At 35.5% G+C, this 14,687-nt stretch overlaps 1 protein-coding gene across 1 annotated transcript; it reads right to left on the reverse strand.

Annotated features, from left to right (window-relative positions):
* Positions 1–992: 992 nt before the first annotated feature.
* LOC138335138 (protein PBDC1-like) lies at positions 993–14,347 on the reverse strand. The gene is made up of 6 exons (XM_069284076.1): positions 14,273–14,347; positions 11,218–11,283; positions 9,948–10,007; positions 5,168–5,308; positions 4,505–4,616; positions 993–2,244 (listed from the first exon to the last, which is right to left on the reverse strand). Exons 1-6 carry the CDS (start codon positions 14,294–14,296, stop codon positions 2,138–2,140), a joined length of 510 nt encoding a protein of 169 aa, XP_069140177.1. The 5' UTR covers positions 14,297–14,347; the 3' UTR covers positions 993–2,137.
* Between the last annotated feature and the right edge of the window lie 340 nt (positions 14,348–14,687).

Genomic DNA, 14,687 nt, shown 5'->3' on the forward strand with positions numbered 1-14,687 from the left:
AAAATTAAAATGAAAGGCATTTCCATTCAGTTATAAATCTGTGAACATGTTATGAAACGTAAATTGTGAAATTTAGTAGCCTCGAAATAAAATGTGTTTATAGTATATCAACCTGTTTGTGAACTCAATAGATTGATCTAAAAAATTCTTGTAACTTTCTCTTAATCCGTTTGCTTTCTATGATGAAATACATACATTTATACACATATATGATGGAATGGAAAGCTATTGATATGATGGAATGGAAAGCTATTGATATGATGGAATGGAAAGCTTTTGATATGATACATAGTATGGTATCAACATCAGATTGTTGTGATGTCATATAATTGTTCTGTGTGTGCAAGCTGTCTTCATCATGAGCAAGATAATATTTTTCCTTCACCAGGAAGGCTCTGGGTTCTGTCCCCTGGCCGAGACACCCCAAAGTCTATAAAAGTGGTACTTTCTGCTGCTGCTTAGCGCTCAGCATACAGGGAATGGGACGACTGGTTCGCCCGTTGTCAGTATTATGAGACCGGGTGGGGGATGTTGCTTGGTGTCTTTGGCGGCATGCTTCAGTGAACATACGGCAGTCTCCCAAAACACGTACCTCCCACTTTACACATGCTACACACTGCATTTATGGGAGGCCGTCCTTATGTGACCCCGGCTGTTAATAGGACGTTAATTAATCAAACAAACAAACAAACCCACTCAAGTGTGGATATATCATCTTTCCTGGTTTAGAGAAATACTTCTGTGTTTGCAAGCTGTCTTGTCATGAGCAAGATAGATATTTTTCCTTCACCAGAAGTGTGGATATATCATCTTTCCAGGTTTAGAGAAATACATGTCCACTTGACATTACCTAATTATATGTACAAGATTCTTTTAATCTTGCACATGCACTGTACAGACTGCAGTAATTCTGTTTGAGTTCAGATGGGTTTGAACTGAGTTTGATTCATACCATGGCAAGCAATGGGTAAACATATAACCATAAAGCCTACTTTTGTAGACATGTTTTATACATTATAGGTTAAATTCATAATCTTGTATGAAGTACAACATTAGTTATGTAGTCTGCACAGCATGTGTTTTAACATAAAAGCACATGTAGCTGTATGGGTTGCATAAAAATAAAACAACATTGTCAAAGCGTGTTGGTTAAGCCACAGGGACCTTGCACAATTTCCAACCAACAATATAAATATACATTTATTAATAGTGTTATAATACACATACACTGTGTATATTTATTATACCGTGCTGGTTCAGGTCCCTGTGGGTTAATCTTTACAAAACTTGAAGACACCAGCTATAATCAGATTTACACTTTCAAGAACTGATGAGAAAACTGTATAAAAACTGGTTCATTATAACAATATTTTTATACAAGAGGCCCATGGGGCCTTATCATACATAGAGACATTATTAATATAAACGAAAATGCTTTTTCACTGAATTCCGTAAATCCTTTCATTTCTGCATTAACATTTTCCACTGAAAATTGATAGAGAGTTATATTCAGAAATATGATATAAAATAGTGCTGAAGGTAGCCTTTTCCAAATGAATATACCTCAATTGTAGACCTAACCACATCAAAGAGTTACGGCAGTATTAAAATTATAATACCATACTTTATAATTATGATACTTTTACCAACAATTTACATATCTTTTTTGAAACGTCTCTTACTGAGCTAATCTGTCTGAAATAATGCAGTTCATATCTTCAATACTTATACAATGAATTTAGAAAATTGACATGTATTAATCAATATCAATTTGTTTCCTCGACAGTAACCATCTAGGCAGGGGACAACCTGCCCCTTCATATGACATGTGTAACCTTAATATGAGACCGGAACTTGAATTTCTCAAATATTTAACTTAATAATCCAAAAAGAATGGGTTAAAATATAAGAAATTGACACATAAAGCACTTGACATTCTGAAATTGACTGAAAACCTTGTGCAGACAATCAGGATCCAAGCACTAGGTACACTTTTGGCAAAAAGTCTTGCAAAGTCATATCACATAGCAGCAAAGACCATTTAATCCATGAACATTATAGTGTTGTATATAATCATCAGAACTATACACCACCTCTCCCCACCCTCTTCTTGTTAATCCAATATAAAAAGTTTGTGCTATGATTTTGATTCTTCTTTCTGTTTCCTGATCTTTTCTCTTACAGCTTTGTTCAAACCTTCACGATTCCTTGCTATCTCTATTGCCAAAAACTGGACTCTTAAAACTGAAAATACAACAAAATAAAACATAACAAAACAGTGAAATTCTGGTGAAATCACAATTTACATCAAATAGCTATTCTCAATCATAATACAGTGGAACTTCCCTAAACCGATAATAATCAGTGCATAGAATTTTGGCCGGTTTAGAGAGGGTTTTGTTTACCGATTATCGATCATTAGTACATCACGTGACAGAATACTGGATTCTGATTGGCTACACACATGGGTACTATTTGCAATAGTGACCAGGCAAGCGGCCCGAAATGGAATGTGAATGTATTGTGACGTCATCATTACATGGCATCATTATATCGTTGCGCTTCGACCAAGACGTCAAGAAGGCGGACAGGCTGTTTTGTGCAAGCAAATCTTGCTTTTCTACAATAGACAGTTCACAAATGTTCTACATTGATCTACTTTTAATCTTCATGAAGCTGAATCCCGTTCTTATGGAATCCCATATTTCTGCGACAATTCATATGTTGTACTTTTAATGTAACAACATGGTGTGGAAATGAAAATAGCGTTGCGTGGTTGACCTATCGCTTGACGTGCTTCCATTACGATGACATGAAAAATGGTCTCATGTCAGGGTGATGTACTAAACCCATTATGGCCTGGTTGAGAGGGCACTATTGCCTCATAGTATTGTCTCATAATGGGATAATGCCCTCGCCTTAGGCTCGGGCACTATTCCATCCCTCGACAATTCTATGAGGCAATAGTGCCCTCTCAACCAGGCCATAATAGAAAATTACGATCCGTATTTTATTGATCGGAAGTTGTTTTCTACACTACACTGTACTGCCTAGTGTTTGTTATAACTGGCCGATATTAATTGTTAATGTAAATGTTAGCACAAAAGAGAAAATCATATAATTTAAAGGGATGGATTACAACAATCTTGACTTTGTTACCGCTTATAAACGTAGTTAGTTGCGTGAATGTTCTTGGGGATGTTCTTGTCTGATCTAACCTACATACAGCCGATCACTTCCGGTCACATCAAGAATGAAATCAAATTTGGTCTAGTTACATGATGATCAGTCGATGCCGCTCATTATATGACAAAACAATACATGGCTTCGGCTTGTTCATACAGATAATTTACGATATCTGACAACTACATAAGTAAATAAATAACCCGTGTGAGACTCTCAAAATTGAATACGACACTTTCTGTTTATTACTAGCTCTGCTTGTTTTCTACAGTAAACAAACCGTCAATGCACGTGATAGACCTTCGTTAAATATCTAAACAATAGACATGATAAATAATTACACCACCATCTCTGGTATAATTACTGTGTACATAATTATACTTATGACCTTCACACTTGTATACATGCCCCAGGACATGGCATGCAACAACTATGGATACAGGTACGTGTGTATTTCAGAAGTGTATTTTAGTTACTTTTGACTATTCCGATCTCAAAATCTGTCCTGTATTCGGTATTGGGAGGGATCGGTTTTGGGAAATTTTATTTACCATTAATAAAGAGGAACTCATTCCGTACATGACATCCATGTTCGGTTTCTAGAGGTGATCGGTTTTGAGAAGGTTTGGTTGCGGGAAGTTACATTGTAGCTCAAAATCAAGAACAAAACCATATTATCTTTTCTGTTTTCAACATTGGTATAAACTCCAATTTCCAGAAATCTATATTTTTAAAAGAAAAAAGTTAGTCATCACAAAAATTTCACTTTTCACTAAAGCATATCCTTAAGAATTTCAAATACTTTTCATTTACTAATTAAGGAAAATTATCTTTACCTAGAGTTGTATTGTCATCAGCTATATCTCCTGCTGAATCTACGCGAATCAGTGTTCCAAAATTGTAATCTTCTATTTCACCTTCATAGCACTTTAAAAAGTCACGCCATGCCTGATAAAAGATAAAATATTTGTTTACTGATATCTCTAAGTTACACACTGGTAAAACAATTCATTTCTTATAATTACTTACATCTAGAAAAACTTACTAGTTGCACACCTTCACACTTGTATACATGCCCCAGGACATGGCATGCAACAACATGATAACAGATAAGGAACTCATTCCGTACATGACATCCATGTTCGGTTTCTAGAGGTGATCGGTTTTGAGAAAATCTTTTCCGTTTTAAATTATGAATATGAAATCTATATTTTATGTTTAGAAAAAAGTTAGTCATCACAAAAATTTCACTTTTCACTAAAGCATATCCTTAAGAATTTCAAATACTTTTCATTTACTAATTAAGGAAAATTATCTTTACCTAGAGTTGTATTGTCATCAGCTATATCTCCTGCTGAATCTACGCGAATCAGTGTTCCAAAATTGTAATCTTCTATTTCACCTTCATAGCACTTTAAAAAGTCACGCCATGCCTGATAAAAGATAAAATATTTGTTTACTGATATCTCTAAGTTACACACTGGTAAAACAATTCATTTCTTATAATTACTTACATCTAGAAAAACAGTTGCACCCATGATAACAGATAAGGCCAAATTAAATTATATATGTGTTTTTAGTAACATTCTTTAAAGAAGAAGGGCAGAAGAAGGAAAGCAATTCTCTTAATTTGTTTTATACTCTTAAGACATCTATCCTGATTTTTAACCATGGAGTTGTCAGATTCCATTTCATGGTTTATATATAAATAGACAAAACCTGTACATTAAATTACAATTCTGAACAAAACACACAATTTTTTTGGTTACATTTTGTATGAAAATTTACTAATAAAAAGTTTTTGGTAGTCATTAATTATAAGGTAGAGCTACCGGAAACACATATATTTCTTGAATGGCCTGGCCTAGTTAGAAATATTTATCACAAATGTTTCAGTGACAGATGATGAAAATTATTCTGTTAAGTTTAGTCCTATCTTTTTGAGCGCATACTATATAGCTATATTGGTGCCATATAAACATACAGCTTTTGCTTCAGGAGTCTTCAGATCGCTATCCTTAAGGACATCCACAGCCATGTCTGGGAAGGTTTTTCGAAAATGTTCATAAATTGCATCATCTTTCTTTGTCAGTTTCAGCAACGATGAATCAACTGAACACAGCAACTAAAGTAAAAAAATAAAAAATTATATCATTTGAAAATTAACATGTAATCCCTTGTCAAGCATAGAGTCATCCCTGTATATTAGGATTCAAGATGATGACTATTATTGTCATTCTCCACTTGAATTAAAAAACGATCTAAGATTGAAGAACTAGAGTACAATCATTTATACATAATTAAGTTATTAGAGGATTCTAACCACCCCTCCTCTCTTTTTTAAACACAACAATTTTACTTTTCCCAAGCAGTTTTTGGATGAAGCTGCCAGGGATGGGAGCCCTGGGGTCAATCCTCTCACAACATCACACATGTACAGGTGGTTAGTCTTTCACTCATTGCTTTCAACTTTCTCATACATATCTTTCATTTCCCTGACACACAAAATAGATAAAACGTATAACTAATATGGTATCTGTTTACATGTTGGACTTCTAATATATTTGTTAAACAATAAATAACAAGAGATCCCAGAGGGATCCTGGCGCCCACCATAGAATGATCTTTGTCTGACAATGGAAAGAAAGATCTTTTCCCTGCTTTTCAAATGTTTTCAAATATACAACATATAACATTTAAGACAGATCGCGCGCTTTATTGCTTTCTGAGAATCAGAGGTGAAATCCAAGATGGCGACAGGTTGCCGTTGGCCATCTTGTTGACCAATCAGTCCCAAAGGTAACACAACTAAAGCCCAAGGGGAAACTACGCATGAAATATGAGAGACATCACTTCAGTAATTGCAGACAAATAGCAATAACAATCGAAATCCAAGATGGCTGCCTGACGGCCATCTTATTGACTGATCAATCCAAAAATGCAATATGCACATCTAGGGTCCTAGGGGAACCTACAAATGACATTTGAGAAGATCACTTAAGTACTTTTTGAGACATAGCGGTAACGAACTTTAACAATCAAAATCCAAGATGGCCGCCAGTATTCACCAATCGGTCCCAAAATGCAATATGCACAACAAGGGTCCTAGGGGAATCTATATATGACATTTGAGAAACATCCCTTCAGTACTTTTTGTGAAATAGTGGTAACAAACTTTAACTATCAAAATCCAAGATGGCTGGCGTCGGCCATCTTGTTGACCGATCAGTCCCAAATGTTATATGCACAACTAGGGTCCTAAGGGAATCTATATATGACATTTGAGAAACATCCCTTCAGTACTTTTTGTGAAATAGCTGTAACAAACTTTAACTATCAAAATCCAAGATGGCTGGCGTTCGGACATCTTGTTGACCGATCAGTCCCAAAATGTTATATGCACGGCTGGCGTTCAGACATCTTGTTGACCGATCAGTCCCCAAAATGTTATATGCACAACTAGGGTCCTAAGGGAATCTATATTGACATTTGAGAAACATCCCTTCAGTACTTTTTGAGAAATAGAGGTAACAAACTTTAACAATCAAAATCCAAGATGGCAGCTGGTTGGCCATCTTGTTGACTCATCAGTCCCAAAATGTAATGTGCACAACTGGTCTAGGGGAATCTACATATGACTTTGAGAAAGATCCATCAGTACTTTCTGAGAAATAGCGGTAACAAACTTTAACTATCAAAATCCAAGAATGGCGGTCAGCCATCTTGTTGACCGATCAGTCCAAAATGTAATATGCACAACTAGGGTCCTAGGGGAATCTACACATATGAAATTTGAGAAAGATCCATTCAGTACTTTCTGAGAAATAGCGGTAACAAACTTTAACTATCAAAATCCAAGATGGCCGCTGGTCAGCCATCTTGTTCACTGATCCGTCCCAAAATGCAATATGCACAACTAGGGTCCTAGGGGAACCTACATATGACATTTGAGAAACATCCCTTCCGTACTTTTTCAGAAATAGCGGTAACAAAACTTTAACAATCAAAATCCAAGATGGCCGCTGGTTGGCCATCTTGTTGACCCATCAGTCCCAAAATGTAATATGCACAACTAGGGTCCTAGGGGAATCTACATATGACATTTGGAAACATCCCTTCAGTACTTTTTGTGAAATAGAGGTAACAAACTTTAACTATCAAAATCCAAGATGGCGCTGGTTGGCCATCTTGTTACCCATCAGTCCCAAAATGTAATATGCACAACTAGGGTACATCTACATGACCTTTTCTATACATCAACTTTAGCGGTAACAAACTTTAAACTATCAAAATCCAAGATGGCCGCTGGTTGGCCATCTTGTAAGACCCATCATTCCCAAAATGTAATATGCCCACAACTAGGGTCCTATGGCTGGGGCTCGGGAATCTCATTATGAACATTTACTAGAGAAACATCCCTTTCAGTACAGTTCTATTTGTGAAATAAGCGGTAACAAACTTTAACAATCAAAATCCAAGATGGCCGCTGGTTGGCATCTTGTTGACCCATCAGTCCCCAAAATGTAATATGCACAAAACGTAGGGTCCTAGGGGAATCTACATATGACATTTTTGAGAAACATCCCTTCAGTACTTTTTGTGAAATAGCGGTAACAAACTTTAACAATCAAAATCCAAGATGGCTGGGGTCGGCCATCTTGTTGACCTAGGGAATCTACATCAGTCCCCAAAATGTAATATGCACTTAAAACAAGATGGCTGGGGTCCTAGAGTCCCAAAATGTGATCTACATAAGGGAATCCATATGACATTTGAGAAACATCCCTTCAGTACTTTTGACAAAATAGCGGTAACAAACTTTAACTATCAAAATCCAAGATGGCTGGGGGTCGGCCATCTTGTTGACCGATCAGTCCCAAAATGTAATATGCACAACTAGGGTCCTAGAGGAATCTACATACGACTTTTGAGAAACATCCCATCAGTACTCTCTGAAAAATAGCGGTAACAAACTTTAACTATCAAAATCCAAGATGGCAGCTGGTCGGCCATCTTGTTGACCCATCAGTCCCAAAATGTAATATGCACAACTAGGGTCATAGGGGAACCTACATATGAAATTTTAGAAACATCCATTCAGTACTTTTTGAGAAATAGCGGTAACAAACTTTAACTATCAAAATCCAAGATGGCCGCTGGCCAGCCATCTTGTTCACTGATCCGTCCCAAAATGTAATATGCACAACTAGGGGAACCTACATATGAAATTTGAGAAACATACCTTCAGTCCTTACTGAGAAATAGCGGTAACAAACTTTAACTATCAAAATCCAAAATGGCCGTCGCTCGGCCATCTTGTTGAGCCATCTGTCCCAAAATGCAAGATGCACAACTAAGGTCCTAGGGGAACCTACATATGAAATTTGAGAAAGATCCCTTCAGTACTTTCTGAGAAATAGCAGTAACAGTAACAAGAATTGTTACCGGACGGACGGACGGACGACTGACCACGGACAAAAGGCGATTTGAATAGCCCACCATCTGATGATGGTGGGCTAATAAAACATAAATATTAGGATGGGAAAAGAACAATAACCAAAAGGCAAATTATTATTCAGGTTTGTGACAGTACTGCTTTGTCTGTTATCTTCTTCAGATAATATCTTTGGTAGTAAAGACAATTACTCTCTGAGTTAAAAAGTAAAACATACCTGATGACTTTAGATCTAGATCTAGATCCAGAGATAAGGAGTATATTTAAGTTTCTATGTTTTCAATATAAATTATTCCAAAATGCAATCTTAACTTGCTGAATTTATGAATACCTAGTGTAACTAGAAATATGTCTATTAGACATTAAGTGCTCGCTAAATACTTCCTAACCTCAATTTCCGCTATGAAATCATCGTCTGCAACAGATGTATTAGCACTTTTGCTCAGTATCCTTGGGACTTTTGCAAGGAGATGGTTTACGCCATTGGTGCATTGTAATAAATACTTTCCTTTACTTCATCAGAACTTTAAATTACTGTAAAATTACTTTGAAATTATTTGTTACATAAAAGTGTGTTTCTTATCATATTTATATTGATACGATAAACTTATTTCGTTGTTCAAAATAGTCGTCCGCTAGAACACCGTCCAGTCTTTATGCACGTGGTGATTTACCAGTGCTATGCTTCAACGCCTTACTGGGGTACATTAGATCTAGAGCTCAAGACACTCAGACTGATATTTTATATTGTGTTTCTTATTCTGTTTCTCTCACGCAAAGCTGTGTAATTTTATAAATATTAATTAGAACTGCAGCAAATGCGGTCTATAGTCACAGGGTTTAGTAAGTGATAGTGCAACGTACACCTAGTACCTAGGATGATGTGAAATAAATTAAATATGTGGCCGGTACTAAAAGTTATCCTTTTCGTCACTTTCTTTTAATGACAATAAATAAACCTGAATTGCATTGTATTGTTCCGGAAGTTTCCAAAGTAGATGCAATAATTTGTATGATATGCCGGTTGAAGTTTACACAAATGTGTTTAGCACTGTGAAATGTCACTGTTGTTAATTTATAGTAGATTGTCGCTGACAAGTATATCTTAATATATGTTTTTGAAAGTTTAGTGTCACTAAATCATGGCGAAATCTATTAAACGGCATAAGGCACTAACTTCCGGTATCGCATGTGCAGTTGGAATCTGCACATAGCGGATGTACACAGACTCTACACCCGACAAGGAAAATAATAGTACGAGTACACTCGCACTAAAAATTAAAGTAATTTGTTTTGCTTGATGACTTACATTAAAATAAGTTTCAGCATGGTGGTAAGCTTTCACAGCCCACTGCATTTCAATATTTGTCTGAAAAAGAAAGAAAAAGATATCAATTGCTGTACAAATATTTCATTTCAACAAAGTTTTTACTTCAAATTATTGGTACATCTTTTATAACAGTTGCATCTAAATTGATATTGACAGATTGAAGCACTTTTTCATCATCAATTTAAATTAATATCAAGATTAAACAAGGGGTCCCAGAGGGATCTTGGCACCCACCAAAGAATTATCTTTATGTCTGACATTGGAAAGAGAGATCTTTTCTCTGCTATTCAAACTTTTACTACATACCACATATGAAATTTGAGAAAGATCCTTTCAGTACTTTTCGAGATATATAGCAGTAACAAACTTCAGTTATCAAAATCAAAGATGGCTACCTGTCGGCCATCTTGTTGACCGATTGGTTCCAAAATGCAATATGCACAACTAAGGTCCTAGGGGAACACATATAAAATTTGAGACAGATCGCTTCAGTACTTTCTGAACAAGAGGCCCAAGGGCCTTAACAGTCTGACTTCCTTGGAAATAGTCATATAGGAAATTAATTAGATATGGTGTCATGGTAGCCATCTTCGATTTGGGATCAACCAGAGATGTTACAACACTTTGTCAAGATCATATCTGGATAATTTCGGCAAGTTTCAGCTAAATAGCACCGGTAGAACACGTTATACTATTATAGGGCTGGGTATTGGAAGGTCTAAAACGATACGATACGTATCAAAAAATACACTGAAACAATACACCTAACACGACACGTATTGACGATACAGTGGACCTCTCTTTTTCAAATTCAGTTGACCATTGTGTTTTGAATATTGTGACAATAAAAGACAATTTTGATAAAACATTCTATAACCTGGCAAAAACCTACCAGACATTTGATTTGGTTCACCATCTGTGTTGATTTATTTCTGTCAATTCGTATTCTTAGCTATGAAAAGACATTTCAAATCCATCTAGGTGACACAGATGCTTTAAACACTTCCTTTTGATTGAAATGCTCTTACTTGAATGATGTTCAAGAATAAATTTTGTTTGGAATTTCCTCTTTCTATAGTAAAAACAGTAGGTTGAGTTGTTAAAACGATACAGCGATATACAGCATGTTTGCATATCGATATTCGATACACTGCTGAAAACCGATACATATCGGTATATTGATATATTGATCCAGCCCAATACTATTATATATTAATCATCAATGGATGAAATGCACAAATTCACTTACATCATTAACATATTTGGAGGCATCTGAATCTAGAGCTTTTCCTGCTGCTGTCATTTGATTCACGTTCTACAAAAATAGAAAACATCACACATCATACAATGGAACATGTTTGGATTTTTCCATGATGGCGGCACCCATTTGAAGGATACGCTTTGAATATAAAAGCTACATATTTTCAGTGTTAACAATGAAATGGATATAAAAATAATACCTAAATAGTTTCAGTACACATTGAAATAAACAATCCGTGTAATTTTATCGGATATAAATATGCTCTGCCTTGTTTTCAACAATGAAAACATTTCGGTGACAAATGAGGAATCTCGGGTCCGCCATCTTAGATACAAGTGGTACGCTTCTGAAAACGAATCACTTAATTATACCGATTCGGTTCGGCTGGTACAGCTCGTTCCATTACAGATACAGCGATTCCTACCAGTTGTATCTGCAAATAGAACATACGGTATATATATTTGTCGTGTCTAACCTCTAACAATTAAGGCAGGATTCACATGGCGCAGAAATAGGCTCGATATAAATTCAAAATTTCAAGTTGTGTTTACACTAACCTTTCAAATCCTAAAAGAATTATCCCAAATCATGTCTTAAATCCAAAATACCAAACGTCACTTTTGCACTTTTACATTGAATTTAGTTTCTTTACCCCCACCATTATTTGTAAGTCTACCCGGTCGCCATTTTTATGGGTAGTTACAAATTATGGAATGGTGACGGAAAGTAAAAAATCTACAAATATATCTTACAGTATTTCGACTAAATGCATTAATTTATTTAAATATTTCAAGAATATATCAGAACTGAATACTAAATACTTGTTTCCGTACGCATAAACAACCTTGGTTACCACTGTTAATATTATCTTTCCACTTGATACTACATGCTATAACTTGATAAACCGGAAGTGACAAATTGAATTGGATTTTACCTATATTATACAGCCCTGCACTTAATTGCTATGGGTCACCTATAAATTGTGTGCATGATTATTCCGTGGATTTATATTTTGTCATACCAGTTGTGTTCATGGATAACTACTGATTCATGCTATACATGTTTTTTTTTGACATTCTGGTAAGTTTTTACTTAGTAATTAAGCGTCAAACTTACACACTAATTTGAGGGCGTAACTTGCAAAGACTCATATAGAGATCGGGCATTAGATCTCGGTATTGCCCATCAGAAGTTTCTCAATATCGAGATCTAATATTATTGGATTAGGGAGTCTCGGGGTAAGCTATTAGTATTATACTTTTTTTTTCAAACTAGAAGCCGACGCCTGTGATAATACCATCCGGCTGATAATTGATCATCCTATATGCCGACATCAAATGCCAACATGTGACAACAAACGAAATAAGTAAAATACGCACTTGATTTAGTGACAAGACATGATGTTGTTCAGTAAACAGGTTGGGCACAACCCTGCATATGGGTAACGGTTACCCATTTGAGTAACAGTTACCTGTTTGTGTAATCAATAAGTTACCCAAATGAGGAATTTTGTGTAAGAAAAATGCATGAAGTTGTTTTAAACTTTTTAATAAAAAAAAAGGCGTAATAATTTTGACATGGCACCATTACTAACATAACATTGTACATTGTTAATCAAAATGGGACAAACTTCATTGTCTCAATTTTGGTAAAAGTCACAAAATAGACCACCTCCATTGCTTACTATGGTGCTAAAAAAAGAACAAAGGTAAAACTCATTCAACCATGATATTTGCACTGCTATACACTGAAGTCAATGGAGAGCACCTAAATTGATAAAGTTACTGGGTCGCGACCAGTTACCGTGATGTACCAATTACCGTGACTTCTACACTATCTCCCGCACAATTTTTTGGATTCTTTTAAACAGCTAAATCACGGTTGCCAGGCAAGTGTTCATTCAACAAAAAATTGTTCATTTGCAGTCGATATTGCTCACAAATCTACGTTTTTCTTTTGAAATCAAAGTTTGCAACACTAAATCATAGCGGGGAATAGCTTGAAATCATGACTCACTTGCATATTTATCCTGAAATTTCATGAAATCATCGTTTATTTGTTGGTTGTTTTCAAAAATCGTCTGCATCAAAGTAGGTCAAAACAAAATAATGGGTATATACGGCAAGTTACCGTCAAAAGAAAATTAATTTGTCTTTAGTGAATTTTTTGTAAGTTTTAGATCGTCTACACCTTTGTTTGTCTAAATTTACTCCTGCCCGGAGCTGAATCCTGTTTTTAGTGATTCCCTGGTCACCTATCGAACGCACCTTTAGACAGTCCTTTTTTCGTGCTGCTTTCGCCGATCAGTCACTGGATCCCAAAATAACCATGCATTACGATTACATTATTTCACCAAAAGATATTGGGCGCTTTAATGAAACACAAGCTAAGTTTTGGTGCTATAAGCATGTTTTTAAAAGCGCATTTCTTTTCTATTTTGAAATCACGGTAACTGGTCCTGTAGGTATCGTCAACTGTACCAATTAGCGGTGAAAATAAATGGCGTCTCGTCAAAAAACATATTATTAAAACTAAGTAGCGACTATTGTTACTGAAGTATCTTGGACTAAAGATAATTGATGTCGATTTTTCAACGCCTTCTGTGCGTTAGTTTTGACAAAATCCTTAAAAACCTCGAAAAAAACACGGTAACTGGTCGCGACCCAGTAGACAACAGAATTTGATATTTCACCCACAGAAAAATAGTCTTTGATCAGTTGTAGGGCATTCTAAAAGTTATGATGCCCTTTTTTGATAATAAGTTTTAAACCAACATTATACGTTTTCTTTTCACAAAATTACTTAATTGGGTAACTTATTGATAACTGCAAACAAGTAACTGTTACTCAAATGGACCGTTACCCAAATGCAGGGTTGTGCCCAACCTGGTATATAAACATTTCTATCACTAGATTACGGCTACGTAATGCCTGACAAACGTCATTTGGCCATATGGAAGCCTAAGGTAAAACAGTACAATGTAAAGGCAGGCTATACTCAGTTTTCGATTGAAAAATACGGCGTATTTAGAGCCAATATTTACCAATCCTCCCAGATCGAACGCCATGCCGCTTTTTGGTGTTTCTATGTCAAATAGGCGCTCTAGAATGACAGCATTTAAAAGACTGCCTAAAACAAGCTCACAAATGATGAAGATTTTTACAGTGTCTAAATATTGAAACTATATATGCGCCGTTAGTGATTACTATGTTTTCATGAGAACGCAGGCATATGAGAAATTATCAATAAATTATGTTGTTACAAAAAAAATATTGTAAAACAAAACTTTAAAGCAAGAGAAACAAATAAACCTAATCAAATTAAATTTCCGGATAATATATTTTACTATATGTTAACTAGAATATCCTTGACTGTTTACACGAAATTTTTGGAATATATCACTACGCATTTTAATTGTTACAATCAAAAGTCTTTAAGTATCTATAAAATTAATAAAT

Source organism: Argopecten irradians, chromosome 11 (genome assembly GCF_041381155.1).
Source record: "Argopecten irradians isolate NY chromosome 11, Ai_NY, whole genome shotgun sequence".
NCBI lineage: Eukaryota > Metazoa > Mollusca > Bivalvia > Pectinida > Pectinidae > Argopecten > Argopecten irradians.